The sequence below is a fragment of the Chelonoidis abingdonii genome, chromosome 11, assembly GCF_003597395.2.
Source record: "Chelonoidis abingdonii isolate Lonesome George chromosome 11, CheloAbing_2.0, whole genome shotgun sequence".
NCBI classification, from domain to species: Eukaryota; Metazoa; Chordata; order Testudines; family Testudinidae; genus Chelonoidis; species Chelonoidis abingdonii.
In genome coordinates this window covers 22,025,441-22,042,200 of record NC_133779.1, presented here as the reverse complement: position 1 = coordinate 22,042,200, position 16,760 = coordinate 22,025,441, and the positions used below count along the sequence as shown (strand labels likewise).

Below are 16,760 nucleotides of genomic sequence, written 5' to 3'. Positions count from 1 at the left end.
GTGGGGGGGGCGGGTCTGGGCTGGCAGGGGCTGCGGGTCGGGAGTGAGGGGCATCGGCAGAGCTGGGGGGCAGGGCTGGGCTAGCAGGGGCTGTGGGTTGGGAGTGAGGGGCAGTGGCAGGGCTGTGGGGGGCAGGGCTAGCAGGGGCTGTGGGTTGGGAGTGAGGGGCACCGGCAGAGTTGGGGGGCAGGTCTGGGCTGGCAGGGGCTGTGGGTCAGGAGTGGGGGCACCAGCAGAGCTGGGGGGGACAGGGCCGGGAGTGAGGGGCAGCAGCAGAGCCCCCCACCCCGAGCCCCCCACTATTCCATGAGCCCCAGCACCCACAACCAATGGCTGGTGGGGGGAGGGATTACAATCCTGATCCGCATATAGCTTCTGGCATCGCTTCTTTCTGGTTTGGCAAATGAAGTGGCCGAATTTGCATATGCAGATCGGGATACAGATTGGCTCCAGTTTCAAGACAGAGCCAGAAAAGTCAGTTTCAAGCCTCCCCGGTCCTATCCCCTAACAAACAGGCCCGGCAGGGAGCTGCTATGCTGTGGGGTGGGGGACTCAGCAGGGGGCGTCCCCTCGGCCCGCAGTGGTGAGTCTCGATGACTCATAATCCTCAATCTCGCTTCTCACCCATAATCTCTAAAGCCTGTCTGGATTTTCTCCCAAAAGTCAGGCTCTGAACCCCGGCCTCCGGGCAGAATCTCAGCAGGGATGGGGCCAGGCACGATTCCGCCTCCGTTCCTGTCCTGAATGCTTGGCGAATATCGCTGTTAAACTCCACCCCAGAGGTGGCTGCATCTCAGCACCGGGTGAGGGGTCGCTGGGTAACCGGCTGCCCCACCCAGGGGTGGGTGCATCTCAGTGCCGGGCGAGGGGTCCCTGGGTAACCGGCCGCCCTGCCCCAGAGGTGGCTGCATCTCAGCGCCGGGCGAGGGGTCCCTGAGTAACTGGCCGCCCCGCCCCAGAGGTGGCCGCATCTCAGCACTGAGTGTGATCTCCTGGCTAAGTACATAGCCAGGCTTGGGGATGGGTGGGTTAGAGCAGGAGGGGCTGGGAGCCAGGACTCCTGGGTTCTTTGGCTGCTCCATGACTCAGTTTCCCTCAGGGGCCTAGCTGCACATTCTCGTTCCCCTTTTTCTCAGGATGCGACAGCCCGAATGCCACCCCGCCCCCCACCGAGCTGGGACTGCCCCCCCCCCAGTCTACAGCCCCCCCGACCCCTTGCGCTGCGCTGCCAGTTCCGCCAGGAGGCTAAAAATACCACTGCAAAATGCAACCTTGAGCGCCCGTCCTAGCAAAGCAGCGGAGCGGTGCGTCCGTCCCACCCCCACCCCCCGCTGTTCCCCTCCCCCAGCTCCTCCTCTCTCCCCTCAGGTCCTTCTGCTCCCCCCTTCTGATGTGCACCCCCCACACGGCTCCTTTCCTCCTCCTCCCCCCTCCTCGGTGATGCCCTGCTCAAGGAGAGCCTAGATCCTGCCCGGGGGGCTGGGAGCCAGGACTCCTGGGTTCTCTCCCCAGCTCTGGGAGGGGAGTGGGGGCTGGTGGGTCAGAGCAGGGGGGGCTGGGAGCCAGGACTCCTGGGTTCTCTCCCCAGCTCTGGGAGGGGAGTGGGGGCTGGTGGGTTGGGTTAGAGCAGGGGGCCTGGGAGCCAGGACTCCTGGGTTCTCTCCCCGGCTCTGGGAGGGGAGTGGGGGCTGGTGGGTTAGAGCGGGGGGGGCTGGGAGCCAGGACTCCTGGGTTCTCTCCCCGGCTCTGGGAAGGGAGTCGGGGCTGGTGGGTTAGAGCGGGTGGGGGGGCTGGGAGCCAGGACTCCTGGGTTCTCTCCTCGCCTCTGGGGCCAACTCCTGTCGCTAGCGCTTGAGTCACCCCCACACACGCCACCTGGGGGGCTTTTTTCCAGCCTGGCAACAGCCGAGTGACCCCAGCAAATGTCACCCTTCGCCGTTGGGGTCGGGGGGGGGCGGGGAAACTGGTCTGTGGCACCAGCCGCATCCCCCCTCCCCCCGGCTGGCCACTAGAGCGGAGAGATTTAATGAGAGGGGTTGGGGGGTTGGCAGAGGGGGGAGCGCAGGGGAGCGTGGAGGGCAGGGGAGGTGTGGGTGGGACTCAATAATCCCCCTCCCCGTTTCACTGCACCGCCCAGTGATTGGAGTCAAACCTGGGGGGGGGCTGACGGGGGCTCCCTGCTCCAGCCCCCCGCCCCCTCCCCAAGTGTTGTGTCAGTGGGGGGGGGTCACCTTTGAAGTATTCTCTGTGTTGGGCTCTCCCAGAGCTGGAGGGGGCGGCTGCGCTGGCGGGGGGCTGCAGGTCGGGAGTTAGGGGCACCGGCAGAGCTGGGGGGGGCAGGACTAGCAGGAGGCTGTGGGTCAGGAGTGAGGGGCTTGGGGGAGCCCAGGGCTGGGCTAGCACCTCAGTCCCCCCCAGTCCTGCCTTCTTCAGGGCGGGACAAACACCCCCACATCCGGGCAGGTGGGAAAGGTTTGGGGGTAACCATTTTCAAGTAGCTTCCAATCCTACTTTTGCAGGGGGAGCTCAGGGATTCCCCCAAGCTCCCCAAATTCCTCTGCTAAATTGTTGGGCACTTTTTGTTTGGTGAGCGCAGACACCCCAAAACCAGGAGCTCCCCCTTTCTGCTTCCCAGAGTGGGGGAAACCCCAATAAATCTCTCATTGCCTGCTGAACTGGGGAGGTAGGGGAGCCATGGCTGTTTGGGGGACCCCAAATCCCCAATCACCCCGCTACAGACATCCCATCTTTGGGGTTGTGCGTGCAGGGGGTCCCCTGCTCTCAGCCAGTCTGGAAGCCCTAGCAGCCCCCTGCTTCTAGACTGGAACTGAGCTAGCTTTGAGGGGGGAAACAGGGGGATCCCCGATTTTCAACTAGACTAGGGGAGGGGACCCCTAATACTGCGCTAAGCTGGGGCAGCTCAGCTAGTTTGAGGGGGGAAGCTCTGTGGGTCCCCAGGACTCAGCTAGACAAGGGGAGGGGGGGCCCTAATATTGAGCTAAGTTGGGGCAGCTCAGCTAGTTTTTTTGGGGGGGGAAGCTCTATGGGTCCCCAGAACTCGACTAGGGGAGGGGGGGCCCCCAATACTAAGCTGGTCTGGGAGGGGGGTTGGAACTGAGCCATTCTGTGGGAGCAGGCGTGGGGAATTCCTGCCAGATGTCGGTTCGCCAAGGGTGTGGGGGGGACCCCCACAGATTCCCGTGTGTGTGTGTGTGTTTCTCCATCCCTCTCTCTCTCCATCCCCGCCCTTCTCCCATCCCTCCATCCCTCCCCTCTGCTTCACCGCTGCTTCACACACACAGCAGCCTGTGCCATCCACAAATTAACCTCGCCGGCTGAAGGACAACCAGGATTGTGTAGCGCTGTGTGTGTGTGTCTGTCTGCCTGGGGAGGCCACCCACCCACCCTGCTTTCTCCGGCCCCTGGAGGAATCAAAGAAGTTCGAGCTCCAGGGATCTCGCCCCGGCTTCCTTGTCACCAGCTCGTTAATTTCTAGTGCCGACCCGGGCGCGTGATTTTCAGAGACTGAGTTCGCCGCGCTCCCTGGAAATATCCCGGAGGCTGTGGTGTGGGGAGAGGGAAGAGGGGGGCAGGAGGTTTGGACCACTGGTCGCTTTTTTTTGCCAGTGCTGACGTCCTCACCGGAGTCCGGATCTTGACCGCCCCAAGACGTTGGCACCGTGACCAAAAAATATTGACTACCCCTGGTTGAGGCAGGTAGGCCGGGGGAGACGCTCAGCTTTATTAAGTTCCTGGCTGATCTGTTGGGAAGAACAGAGAGAAACCAGCGACCCCCCCACCCGGGGCTAAATTCACCCCCAGCCGGATTAATCTAGGCGGGGTGGGTATAATCCCTCCCATGGCTGGGCTCTTCAGGGGGATGAGCGCGGCGTGAACCCCCCCGAGCGGGGCACCAGTCGGCCGAGGACCATGGCAGCACTGGCCAGCTCCTTGATCCGGCAGAAGCGGGAGATCCGGGAACCCGTTGCCAGCCGCCCCGTGGCCCCCCAGAGGAAGGTCTGCCCCCGAGGCACCAAGTCCCTCTGCCAGAAGCAGCTGCTCATTTTAATCTCCAAGGTCCGGCTCTGCGGCGGGCGGAAAGGCCGGCTGGAAAAAACGCCTGGTGAGTGATTTCCGAGCAGGGAGGGTGTGTGTGTGGGGCCATATAGCCCTGTAGTGGCGTGGTGCCAGTGGTAGGGGGCATGGTACAGAGCTTGGGCTATTTCCTCCTAATGTCAGGGCTGCAATGTCTGATGCTAACAGCAGGGTGCACTGTGACAAAGCCGATCCTGCAATATACTTCATATATTGACCATCTGTCCTTGCAATGCTTGGTGCTAACATCAGGGGCGCTGTGACAGAGCCGATCATGCAATATACGTCATATATTGACCATCTTTCCTGGCAAAGCCTGGTTCTAACAGCAGGGGGCACTGTGACAGGTTGAACATGCAATATATGGCATATATTGACCCGCTTTCCTTGCAATGCCTGGTGCTAACAACAGGGGTTGTTGTGACAGAGCTGATCATGCAATTTACTGCATATACTGACAGTCTTACCTTGCAATGCTTGGTGCTAACATCAGGACGTGCCGTGACAGGTTAAGCATGCAATATATAGCATATGTTGACCATCTTTCCTTGCAAGGCCTAGTGCTCAGAGCAGGGGGTGCTGTGACAGAGCTGATCATGTAATACACTGCATATATTGACCGTCTTTCCTTGCAATGGCTGGTTCTAACAGCAGGAGGCACTGTGACAGGTCGTTCATGCAATATACTGCTTATATTGACCGTATTTCCTTGCATTGCCTAGTGTTACCAGCGGGGGGCACTGTGACAGAGCCGATCATGCAATATACTGCATATATTGACCATCTTTCCTTGAAATGCCTGGTGCTGACAGCAGAGGGCTCCGTAAACCAATATTATTTATGGGTCACCACTCTAGGGGAGCCAGGGGAGTGTTTTGCCCAGGTTAGAAGTGGAGAAGCTGGGGTAGTGGGTGCAGTTGGGGGAGGGACGAAGTAGGTAGGTGGAATGTTTTCAGTATATGGACCGGGCAGTATCTAAACTAGAATGCCCTCTGCTGGCCAAAAGGTGTGTTGCCCCGGGATCGTGGTTTTCAGAGTAAGAAATGCCAGAGAGTGTTTCATTTGCAGCTCTGGTGATGTTTATATGGACTGGTCCATTGGGTAATAATGCCCCACTCCCAATGAGCACAAAAAGTGTCGTCCCCCTCAGATAAACAAACATCCCTGATTCTTTTTTAAAACCCCAGTAGGGTCAGTATGGACTGGTCCATATAGGATGTCATTGCTCCCCACTGGATGAAGCGTATTGATGTTGCGCAGTTCCCTCAGTGACATGCCTGCTGTGTGGTATCTTTGGTTTCCAGTCACCCTGATGTTTTATACGGACTGGTCTATACGGGGCTAGAGCAGGCCCCATTCTTGGAGGAAATCTATGGACCGCCCTGTATTGGGCTATGCCTCTCTGTGCTACTGCAAGATCTGGGTCAATGGAGATCAGGACTGCCCAGCTCTGGGACGGGAGTGCGGGCTGGTGGGTTAGAGCAGCGGGGGCTGGAAGCCAGGACTCCTGGGTTCTCTCTCAGCTCTGGGAGGGGAGTGGAGGCTGGTGGGTTAGAGCAGGGGGGCTAGAAGCCAGGACTCCTGGGTTCTCTCTCAGCTCTGGGAGGGGAGTGGAGGCTGGTGGGTTAGAGCAGGGGGGCTAGAAGCCAGGACTCCTGGGTTCTCTCCCTAATCCCCTGTTGATCGATGGCTCCACTGATGAATCATTTCCTGTGGAGAAATCAATCACTTCCAGCTGCAATTTGGATTTCAAACATGGCGGCGTTTATATGGACCGGTCTGTATCGGCTTTTAGCACCCCCTGCCCCACACAACTCACCGTTTCCCCTTGGATAGCCCAGTCCTGGGGATTTTCCCAGCAGGGGGGTTGATGAGGGGGTGGGAGCTGCGGCGATATTGGGGAACCAGCCCAAGCCCCATCATGCCGGAGGGGGAGGGGTCACGAACCCAAGGGATTGGACCCAGGAGTCCGGGTGGCAGGCAGGTCTTCTCCTGCCCTTCGGACTTTCCCTCCATTGCCCCCTTCTTTCATTCCCCGCCCCCCCAAGCCAGCCAGTCCCTGCCCTAGGGCCGGAGGGAGCCAGCGCCCCTTAAAGAGGGAAGGGCACAGGGAAGGGTCCATATTGGGTCCACAAGGCCCGGCTTGAATTCCAGGGCCTGCTCCAAACCCATCCCCCCTCTAGTGCCTCCTGCTGCATCTGCGGCTTGTCCTCCCTCCCCCCACCGCTTTCCTGCCCCTCCCCCACTGCTCGCCGCGGTTACGCTGAGATCCCCACTGGGCCTGGTGCCACTTTGGCCCTGGGCCTGCACCTCATTCTCCTGCCGCGTCCTTGCTGCTGGCAACCGAGGCGCTTGTGGCCACCGGCCAAGCCCCACGTGCTCTGCAGTGACCCAGGAGTCCGGGAGCTGCCCCTCCCCCCCAGCTCTGCCGGTGCCCCTCACTCCCGACCTGCAGCCCCTGCTAGCCCAGCCCTGCCCCCCCTGCTGTGCTGGTGCCCCTCACTCCTGACCCACAGCCCCTGGCAGCCCAGCCCTGCCCCTCCCCCAGCTCTGCCGGTGCCCCTCACTCCCGACCTGCAGCCCCTGCTAGCCCAGCCCTGCCCCCCCAGCTGTGCCAGTGCCCCTCACTCCCAACCCGCAGCTCCTCCTGTAATTTTTATCCCTGGCTGAATCCTATTCATGGAGCTGAATAAGCCCCAGTGATTTTTCTCACCCCCCCACCCGCCTCAGCCAATAATCCTTTGCACGGTCAGGCAGTGTGTGCACATTAAAATAAATTAAAGTCATTTAAATATATTTGCATGCATCAGGAGGCACAGGGCATTGTGGGAGCGCAGCTGGATGGGAGAGCAAAGTTTGACCGAGGGTGGGGGGGAGCACTTGGGAACCCGCTGCTATGAAAGGAGAGGATGGATCATTAGCCAGGGAAATTCCCTGCCGGTGCCCCTCACTCCTGACCCGCAGCCCACAGCACCCCCTGCTGGGGTCTGGAGCAGGGCCAGGCACTGGGTGGCCAAGATGATGTGAGCACTTAGCACCCGTGGCCGGGTGCAACCGGGTGTCGCAGGGAGGTGTGTGAAGGAAAAAGGAAGGGGGGAGGATACAAACGCACGCCCCAAGCAAACCCACCCCCCCCGCCCTCCCAAAGCATCCCAGCCCACGGGCCCACAGCAGCCACCCCGCAGCGTACGTACAGCTCCGTGCACACAGAGCCCGTGTGGACAGGCATGTGCAGAGAACACTCGCGTACAAGGCTGCGCACATACAACCGGTCACCTTGCAGGAAGGGCCCGAGAGCTTTCATTTAGGCCAGGTGCCGGGTTACGAATTATATAAACCCAGCCCATTAAGACGTCCCTTTGCGTTTTTCTCACTCCAGCAGCCCCGGGAGGGCTGTGGGCCAGGACTCCTGGGTTCTTTCCCCGGTTCTGGGAGGGGAGTGGGGACTGGTGGGTTAGAGAAGGCGGGTCTGGGAGCCAGGACTCCTGGGTTCTCTCCCCAGCTCTGGGAGGGGAGTGGGGGCTGGTGGGTTAGAGCAGGGGGACGGGGGAGGCTGGGAGCCAGGACTCCTGGGTTCTCTCCCTGGGGATGAGACAAGCCAGGCCCAACCCTCAGTGTCCCTGTTTCCCGGCTGGCGAAGGGCTGGTGGGAGGGTCTCCTGTGGCCCCCAGTGGGGCAGAAGGCTTTGGTTGGAGCCCAGATGTGGGCAGGGGATTTAATGGGCCAGTTTGCACCATCGTCCTGGCATAACCTGCCCCAGCGGGAGGGGCTGTGCCGGTGAAACCCAAATCAGTCCTGCCAGGTCTCCTCCTGGTGATTTCCACCCCGCATGTCCCCGCCTTACACAGGGGGTGTCTTCTCGTGAGCCCCCTGCCACCCCCTCAGGAGCTCCCCAGTTGAGCTGGGCTCCCTGCACCCTTTACGAGAGGGACCCCCACACACACACGCAGCGTCAGCGACCCTTTGTTCGCTGCCGGGAGGCAAAGCATTGGTGCATCCACCGTGTAATGTGTTCCCATAAATCAACCCGGCAGGGGCACCAGGGGGTCAGCTGGGAACAGGCCAGGATGAGGGTGGGGGAGCGAAGCTGAGACCGGGGAGAGTGGGGTGTGTGAGCTAAGCAACCCAACACCCGGTGCCACGCCAGGGATAGCAACACCGGAGCGGTGGAGCGCCCCACGCAGCCCGCAGATGCACACACGGGCTGTGCACAGACACACACACATGCAGGCTGTGCTCACGGATACACACGCAGGCTGTGTGCATGGACACACACACACGCAGGCTGTGCTCACGGACACACACGCAGACTGTGTGCACGGTTACACACACACACACGCAGGCTGTGCGCACGGACACACATGCAGGCTGCATGTTCCTCCTACATGCCAAAGACACCTGCCCCACTGCCATACACACCCACACTCACACAGGGACAGCGTTGCAATGGCCCTTAGCCCCGCGGCCCCGTGCGCACTCCCAGACAGCCGTCCGCACTCCTCAGGGTTACACACACGCCCATGTGCGTTCACAAAACCACACAAAGCCACCCACTGCATCCCTCAACCCCACACAGAACAATTACACGCGGACGCTCTGCACCATGCACACAGCACAACTGTGACCCAGCAGAGCAGGCTGGGAGCCAGGACTCCTGGGTTCTGCTGTGGCTCTGGGAGGGGAGGGGTTAGAGCAGCGGGGCTGGGGGTCAGGACTCCTGGGTTCTCTCCCCAGCTCTCGGAGGGGAGTGGGGGCTAGTGGGTTAGAGCAGGGGGGCTGGGAGTCAGGACTCCTGGGTTCTCTCCCCGGCTCTGTGAGGGGAGTGGGGGCTGGTGGGTCAGAGCAGGGGGGGCTGGGAGCCAGGACTCCTGGGTTCTCTCCTTGGCGTTGGGAGGGGCGTGAGGGCTGGTGGGTCAGAGCAGGGGGGGCTGGGAGCCAGGACTCCTGGGTTCTCTCCCTGGCTCTGGGAGGGGAGTGGGGGCTGGTGGGTCAGAGCAGGGGGGGCTGGGAGCCAGGACTCCTGGGTTCTCTCCCCGGCTCTGGCCATTGTGAGGTGACTGTTACTGGAGCCTTGCGGGTTTCTGCACTAAAAGGGGCAGGGAGAGGCAGGAAATTATGGTGCATCTTTTATTTATCTGCCAGCCGCGCTCTGGCACCGCTGCCTGGCCGGGTCCCATGGGGGGCCCTGTCAGAGCTAATTTCACTCCGGCGCCCTGCACAGCAACACTAACAATCCATCTTCCACCGCACACGGCCTCTGCCAGGGACTGGCGGGGGAGCGGGGTCTAGTGGTGAGACCAGGGCAAGCTGCCAGTCAGGACTCCTGGGTTCTCTTCCCAGCTCTGGGAGGGGAGTGGGGGCTGGTGGGTTGGAGCAGGAGGGGCTGGGAGCCGGGACTCCTGGCTTCTCTCCCCGGCTCTGCCCCAAACCCTCTGTGTGACCCTGAGCAAGTCAGGTCAGGTCCCCGTGCCTCGGTTTCCCCACCTGATGTGCATTCAGAGAACGGCCTCCCCCCATATGCGGCATCTGACAGCCCAAATTCCTACGGTGTGTGAAGGACAATTCTTGTATTCCACTGCTGGGGTATCAGCCCCCCTTGCCCTGTGTCTAGGTGCTCATTTCGTTTCCACTGTCGAGCACACGCACGGCGTGGCTTTCGCTGAAACCAGCACCCTGCAAGTAAAGAGCATCTCTCGGAGAATGATTCATCAGAGTTTCTCGTCGATCATTCCTGAGCCTGTGTGATCTGGACCAATCACTATCTATCTATCTATCCCCATCCACCCCCTCTATCTATCTATTCCCATCCACTCCCTCTATCTATCTATTCATCCCCATCCAGCCCCTCTATCTATCTATCCCCATCCACCCCCTCTATCTATCTATTCCCATCCACTCCCTCTATCTATCTATTCATCCCCATCCAGCCCCTCTATCTATCTATTCCCATCCACCCCCTCTATCTATATATCCCGTCACCCCCTCTATCTATCTATCTATCCCCATCCACCCTCTCTATTTATCTATCTATCTATCCCCATCCACCCCCTCTATCTATCTATCTGAACTAAAATAATCTCTCATTCAATTATCTTTTACCACTTCCAATATTTAGTGAGCTCCAAGTCCGGCTTAACCAAGTGTTTTTGACCAGGGAATTTGCAAAGTTTTTCAAATAAAAGTTGATATCTGCAGGCAGACAGCTACGGATCCTTTCTCGAACAAACTTTTTCATCTAGACTATCTTTAGTTTCTCACCTTTAGCAGATGTCAAACTAAGGATATCCCTTTTTTTTTTTGTCAGGACGTTTATTGATTTAACATTTTTTCTTATGAAAATTGCTGATACTTTCCCCGTCTTCACAAAGGTTTTGGCTGGGTTTTTCCTCAGTTATTACGTGAAATTCCTTGTCTTTATGTATCGATCTATAACGACTGATATTTTGTCAACATTCACAAAGTTTTTGGTTCGGAATTGCCATAGTTTTCCATGTAAATGTGTATATTTATTGATTTCAAGTTACTGATACATCCTCAGTCTTAACAAAGTTTTTGGTCTGGAATTTCCTTCGTTTTTCATGTAAAAGTTTATATCCATTGATTTCAAGTTACTGATACGCCCTCGGCCTTAACAATGGGTTTTCTTGAATGTCCTTTATTTTTCTTACAAGTGCCCGTAATTATTGAGTTTAAATTGCTGCTACTTTCCAGCAAAGTGTTTTTCTCTGGGGATTGTCTTGGTTTTTCATGTGCAATTGTATAGTCACTGATATTTGGGCAACATTCACAGGGTTTTTCGTTTGGCCTCGTCTTTTCAGACGAAAGATTGTCTTCGTCGGTTAGAAACTACAGACACTTTCTGAATCTTAGCAAAGCTTTTGTTTGAATATTGTCTCCGTTTCTTTATGCAAATCTCTTGATAGATACTTCCTCTGACTTGCCAAAGATTTGTTTAATTGCTTGAGGGTTTTTCATACAAGATTCGATATGTCCAGAGTTAAACGTTCCTGGTGCTTTTGCTTAGCCATAAGGAAGGTATTTAGGGAGGGCTTCCCCTTGGCAGGTGAATAATCTACTTTCTGTCCTGTCTTCGCCCCCCCGCCCCATCCCTCTGACCACAGAGCCGCAGCTTAAGGGCATCGTGACCAAGCTTCTCTGCAGACACGGTTTCTACCTCCGGATGCACCCAGACGGGAGCATCGACGGGACAAAAGAAGACACCAACAGCTTCAGTGAGTGACGCCCAGGCAAGGCCAAAGGGTTACGCAGAGTTAGACCAGCTGGGGAACCTCCCATCCGGCCCCAGGGTGGGAACTGACTGGTTCAGGGGGGTGGGGAATGGGGCAGGGGCCTGTCCCCTGTAGGGGGCAGCACATTATGTGCATAGAGGAAATGGGTTAATCCTGCCTTGACCTAATCCCACCCATCCCCCTCCCGCTCCCAGCTGTCTGGGGTCAGGGAGAGTCCTGAATATTCATCTGGGATTGCAGAGAAGGGGATTAACGTCTCGGCAGCAGAGCTCACCCGCCCCCAAGAAGGGGTGACAGGCAAGAAAAATAAATCCAGCTCTAAAGCAGAATAGGGGAGGGGTTCTGCGTGGGGAAGAACCCAGGAGTCCAGGATCCAGGCAGAGCTTCTGCAAAATCGGACAGTGGGGATCATAGCCGGCACCCCCTAGAGGGGACAGGCCCAGTGTCCCAGTCCCAGCTCTGCTGGTGCCAGCACTGATGCCTCGCTGTCTGTCTGTCTCATCTCCCACAGCTCTCTTTAACCTGATCCCTGTGGGACTGCGTGTGGTCGCCATCCAGGGTACCAAGTCGGGGCAGTATATCGCCATGAACGCAGAGGGCTACCTCTATACCTCCGTGAGTGTCATTCCCCTGCCCCTGCCTGCCCTCCTGACTAAACCGACCGTTGGTGTCAGGAGTGGGATCGCAGGGTTGTATATGCGCCCTGGGTCCCAGAGCGGTGGAGTAGCCAATAGGGTGCACGATCCTCTCTTTTCCAGCAGGAGGCGCTGCCTGCAGGGTGGGTCTAGTGGTGGGTCGTGACAGTGCATCCCTAGGGAGGCAGATCAGAGCATCCATTGGTGTTAGCGGTGGGATCACCGGGTGAACCGTGGAGGGGTGGGCTGGTCGTGGCTAATACGGGGGCAGTACCAGCTCTCTGCCAGTAGCTGGGGCAGTGGAGAGGGGTCCCTCCATACTTGTCAGGTATCCCTGCCCCCACAAAACAGCCCCCCATTTTTCCCCATGTGGGGTGCTCTGGGATAGGAGTGCCCCCTCCTAACTCTGCCCCACACAATCTCCTTCTTCAGGCCCCATGGTACCAGGGCCCTTGGCGTATCCTTCCCTCCCCCTCCCCCGATGCTGAATTAAATTTAGCAGCTGGCCTGATTTTTAGGGAACCCCTGGGAGCGACCAAGAAAATCCCTGCCCACAACCGAGGAGAGAGATGGCTTGCACCATCAGCCATCCCTGTACACTGTGCTGTCTGCCTGTCCCCCGTGCACCTCTGTCTATCTGTCTAGGCCCGTGCACACCTGTCTGGCTGTGTCTTTCTGACTCTCTTTCCCCATTGCTGTCCATCGCACAAGTGAAGGCGTTTCTCCTGCTAGGCCCCCCGCCTCTCCCCAGCCATGATGCGCTGTGGAGGTCAGCGAAAGCGGGGAGCACTGAGCTTTCGGTGTGGGCAGGGGATAGTGGGATGGGAGGGAAAGCAATGGTGAACGTGGCATCATGACACCGACAGGGAAAGTAATGGTGAACACGGTGCTGATAGTGAAAATAACAGTGAAAGTGGTGCTGGTAGTGAAAATAATGGTGACTGGTACTGAAGGTGAAAATAATGGTGAATGTGGTGCCGACACGGAAAATAACTGAGCGTTGTGCTTATAGCAAAAATAATGGTGAACATGGCACTGATAGTGAAAATTACAGTGAACCTGGTGCTGACAGTGAAAATAACTGTGAATGTGGCACTGATAGTGAAAATTACAGTGAACGTGGTGTTGATAGTGCAAATAATGGTGATCATTGTGCTGACAGAGAAAATAACTGTGAACGTGGCGATGATAGTGGAAATAATAGTCAACGTGGCCCTGGTAGTGAAAATAATGGTGAATGTGGTGCTGATCATGAAAATAATGGTGAACGTGACACTGACAGGAAAATAACATCCATCCCCGCATAACCCTTCTAGCCAGCCAGCCAGCCCACCCCATCTACCTAATTATCTATCCAGCCCCATAGATCCCTTCCCATCCATCCATCCATCCACCCATTCTCCCTTCCCCATACACCTCTTTCTTTCTGTTTTTCTTTCTCTGAAATCACGCCCCCCCCTTTCTCCTGCATCTCTCACACACAGGGACTGTATAATTCACAACCCCTCAAACCCGGCCGCCCTTAATGGTTCCCAACAGGCCACCCCCCAGGTCTGTGGAATATTCATCTCACCGCCCGCGAGCCAGCCCCCTCCACACACACACACGGCAGCCACACCCCCCACCCTTCGCTGCAGCCCAGACACCCCAACACAGTCAGGACACTTGGACCCTGGCCCCAGGCCATGATGCCACTAGCCGGGGTCTTCCCAAAGTTAACAGGGGTCAGAGTAGCTCAGAGCTTCCGTTTGAGGGCAGCAGGGGGCGCTTTCCCCCTGCAAGCGAGGCTGGTCCCATGGCGGCGCTAGGGGGTGCTGTGGGGCAGGGAGCGGGGCAGGGGGCTCAGCAGGGGGCGCTCTCCCCTGGCGGTCAGCAGGAGCCCTGGTGAAACCCAGGCGTCCAAGCCAAGGTGCAGCTCTGATACCCGTCGCCTCCCTGCTGACAGACAAGACCCACGATTGGTCATTACACCCCCCCACCACAGACATCGCTCTCTCTTTCTCTCTTTTTTCTGTCTTTCTCGCTCACCCAATTTCTCTCCCTCCCTCCCTCTCCCAGGCTCACTTCACCGCCGAGTGCCGGTTCAAGGAGTGTGTCTTTGAGAACTACTACGTCACGTACTCCTCCACCCTGTACCGCCAGCGCGAATCCGGCCGCTCCTGGTACCTGGGCATCAACAAAGAAGGGCAGCCCATGAAGGGAAACCGAGTCAAGAAGACCAAAGCCGCCGCCCACTTCCTGCCCAAGCTATTGGAAGGTGAGTGGGGGAAGCAGGAATAATGGGGCGGGGGCTAGGGGAAGCAATGGGGGATTTTAAATAGAGACACCCCACCACCACCACCGGTGTCTTTCTGTGTGGTAGGGCGGCTGGAGCAGCCAATCTCGCACTATCCCTCACTTCCTCCTTCTCAGTGTGTGTCTCTCTCCTTCCCCACAGTGGCCATGTACCGTGAGCCGTCGCTTCATAACGTGGTGGACCCCTCGGCGCCCCAGAAATCAGATGAGGCTGGGGCCCCCAGCAAAGAGACAGCCAAGCCCCACAAGGCGACATAACCCCAAGGGCGGGGAGGGGCGTCGGCACCGCTCCAGCAGCGCCCCTCCCTCTCACGGTCCCACTCTGCTCCCTTCTGCTCAGGACACCTGCCTACCTACATTCAACCTCTGGACCTCAGAAAAAAAAATGCCATCGAGGGTGTAATACCCTTTGCCACCACTGGGAGGGCGACATTGCCCTGCTGGAGAAATAATTTGGGGTGTGTGTGTGTATATTATCTATATGGTCTTCCATGCCAGCTGAGAGCATGATTCCTTGTTGGACCAACAAGGAATTGACATTGGGAAAGGTTCTGATCTATGCCAGCTTCCTTTGCAGCAATAAGAGTGCAATGCCTTTTCCCACCAGCGGAGGGCGACATTGGGAAAGCGTCTGATTGCCGCAATACGGGTGTGATGCCTTTTCCCACCAGCGGAGGGCGACATTGGGAAAACGTCTGATTGCCGCAATACGGGTGTGATGCCTTTTCTCACCAGTGGAGGGCGACATTGGGAAAACGTCTGATTGCCGCAATACGGGTGTGATGCCTTTTCTCACCACCGGAGGGCGACATTGGGAAAACGTCTGATTGCCATACTATGGGAGTGATGCCTTTTCTCACCAGCGGAGGGTGACACTGGAAAAGTGTCTGATTGCAGCAATACGGGTGTGATGCCTTTTCTCACCAGCGAAGGGCGACATTGGGAAAACGTCTGATTGCCGCAATACGGGTGTGATGCCTTTTCTCACCACCGGAGGGCGACATTGGGAAAACGTCTGATTGCCGCAATATGGGTGCGATGCCTTTTCTCACCAGCGGAGGGCAACATTGGGAAAGCGTCTGATTGCCACAATAAGGGTGCAATGCCTTTTCTCACCAGCGGAGGGCGACATTGGGAAAACGTCTGATTGCCGTACTATGGGTGTGATGCCTTTTCTCACCAGCGGAGGGCGACACTGGGAAAACGTCTGATTGCCGCAATACAGGTGTGATGCCTTTTCTCACCAGTGGAGGGCGACATTGGGAAAGCGTCTGATTACTGCAATACAGGTGCGATGCCTTTTCTCGCCAGCAGAGGGCGACATTAGGAAAACGTCTGATTGCTGCAATACGGGTGTGATGCCTTTTCTCACCAGCGGACGGCGACATTGGGAAAGACTGTTCGAAAAATCCCCTTCCATTACCCAATGGACGATACGCTTTTCAACCGCTGGGTCGCATCGGGAAAGGATGTTCTGGGCAAGACCTTCCATTTGCAATAAAAAAAAATTGGGTATCCTGCCCTCTTCCAGTGGAGGATGGAGACATTGGGCAATCGCCCCCTGGCGTGAGACCACCGAGTGGCTACACGGTCATGTTGGGAGAGGCTATTATATACTCCACTTTCCCTTGCAATAAAAAGACAGTGTGTTCCTGTTTCCCACCAGCAGGTGGTGACATTGTCACACTGAGAGGGGGAAAGATGGTTCTGCCACCCTATAGTTGATACCCTTTCTCCCCACTAGGTGTCAACGCTGTCGCAGCAGGAGGGAGTGTCCTAGACGTCAGCTTCTGTGGCACGCACCGGGGTGTCGTACCTTCTTTGACCACTAGGGGGTGACATTGTCACGGTGGGGGCGGGGGAAAGAGCCAGCCGTTCCGGATTTCTTCGCCGTTTCGATGGAAATGAGAAGCCAATCTCGGGGGGAGGGGAAGTGAGGGGCGATTGGGAACTCCACCCCCTTTTCCCACCGGCCCCTCCCCCTCCAACATGCCAAATACTGTCTGACGTAGCCCTGCAACAACAGGAGACAGAGCCAGTCATGAGGAATCTGGATCCAGACTCCAGGACAATCACGGGGGGGGGGTACATGCTGGGAGGGGGAGGGTCGATGCTTGATGGACACCTGTTGTATTTTATTGCTTAGTGGGGGAAGGAGGGGATGGGGGAGTCAAAGCCACTTTCTGTTCCCCTTAGGCCAAGCATTGGCCTAGGTTTTTAATTATCTGACCGGATCCTCTGCCATGTGTCACCCGCCTCCCAGAGCTGGGGAGAGAACCCAGGAGTCCTGGCTCCCAGCCCCCCTGCTCTAACCCACCACCCCCACTCCCCTGCCAGAGCTGGGGAGAGAACCCAGGAATCCTGGCTCCCAGCCCCCCTGCTCTAACCACCAACCCCTACTCCCCTCCCAGAGCCGGGGAGAGAACCCAGGAGTCCTGGCTCCCAGCCCCCCTGCTCTAACCCACCAGCCCCCACTCCCCGCCCA

General features: G+C 57.6%; 2 protein-coding genes across 2 annotated transcripts in view; both read left to right on the top strand.

The window, feature by feature from the left end:
- The window catches only part of LOC116828312 (nucleotidyltransferase MB21D2-like), a 5,099-nt gene extending 4,355 nt beyond the window's left edge, over nt 1-744 (top strand). Inside the window, exon 4 of the mRNA XM_075070636.1 lies at nt 664-744. Within this exon, the coding sequence (XP_074926737.1) occupies nt 664-744 (81 nt within the window). The remainder of the gene's footprint in view (nt 1-663) is intronic.
- A 3,186-nt stretch (nt 745-3,930) lies between these two features.
- Nucleotides 3,931-14,533, top strand: FGF11 (fibroblast growth factor 11). Its single transcript, XM_032786448.1, has 5 exons — nt 3,931-4,123; nt 11,217-11,327; nt 11,857-11,960; nt 14,039-14,237; nt 14,418-14,533. The coding sequence occupies exons 1-5, from the start codon at nt 3,931-3,933 to the stop codon at nt 14,531-14,533; spliced, it is 723 nt and encodes a 240-aa protein (XP_032642339.1).
- Nucleotides 14,534-16,760: the final 2,227 nt, after the last annotated feature.

What these genes read in the sequence shown, in the direction of transcription:
- FGF11 (XM_032786448.1), top strand. Translation starts at nt 3,931, where the DNA reads ATGGCAGCACTGGCCAGCTCCTTGATCCGGCAGAAGCGGGAGATCCGG. An exon ending in AGGGCTACCTCTATACCTCC is followed by an intron (nt 11,961 to 14,038) that starts GTGAGTGTCATT and finishes TCCCTCTCCCAG; the next exon opens with GCTCACTTCACCGCCGAGTG. An exon ending in CCTGCCCAAGCTATTGGAAG is followed by an intron (nt 14,238 to 14,417) that starts GTGAGTGGGGGA and finishes CCTTCCCCACAG; the next exon opens with TGGCCATGTACCGTGAGCCG.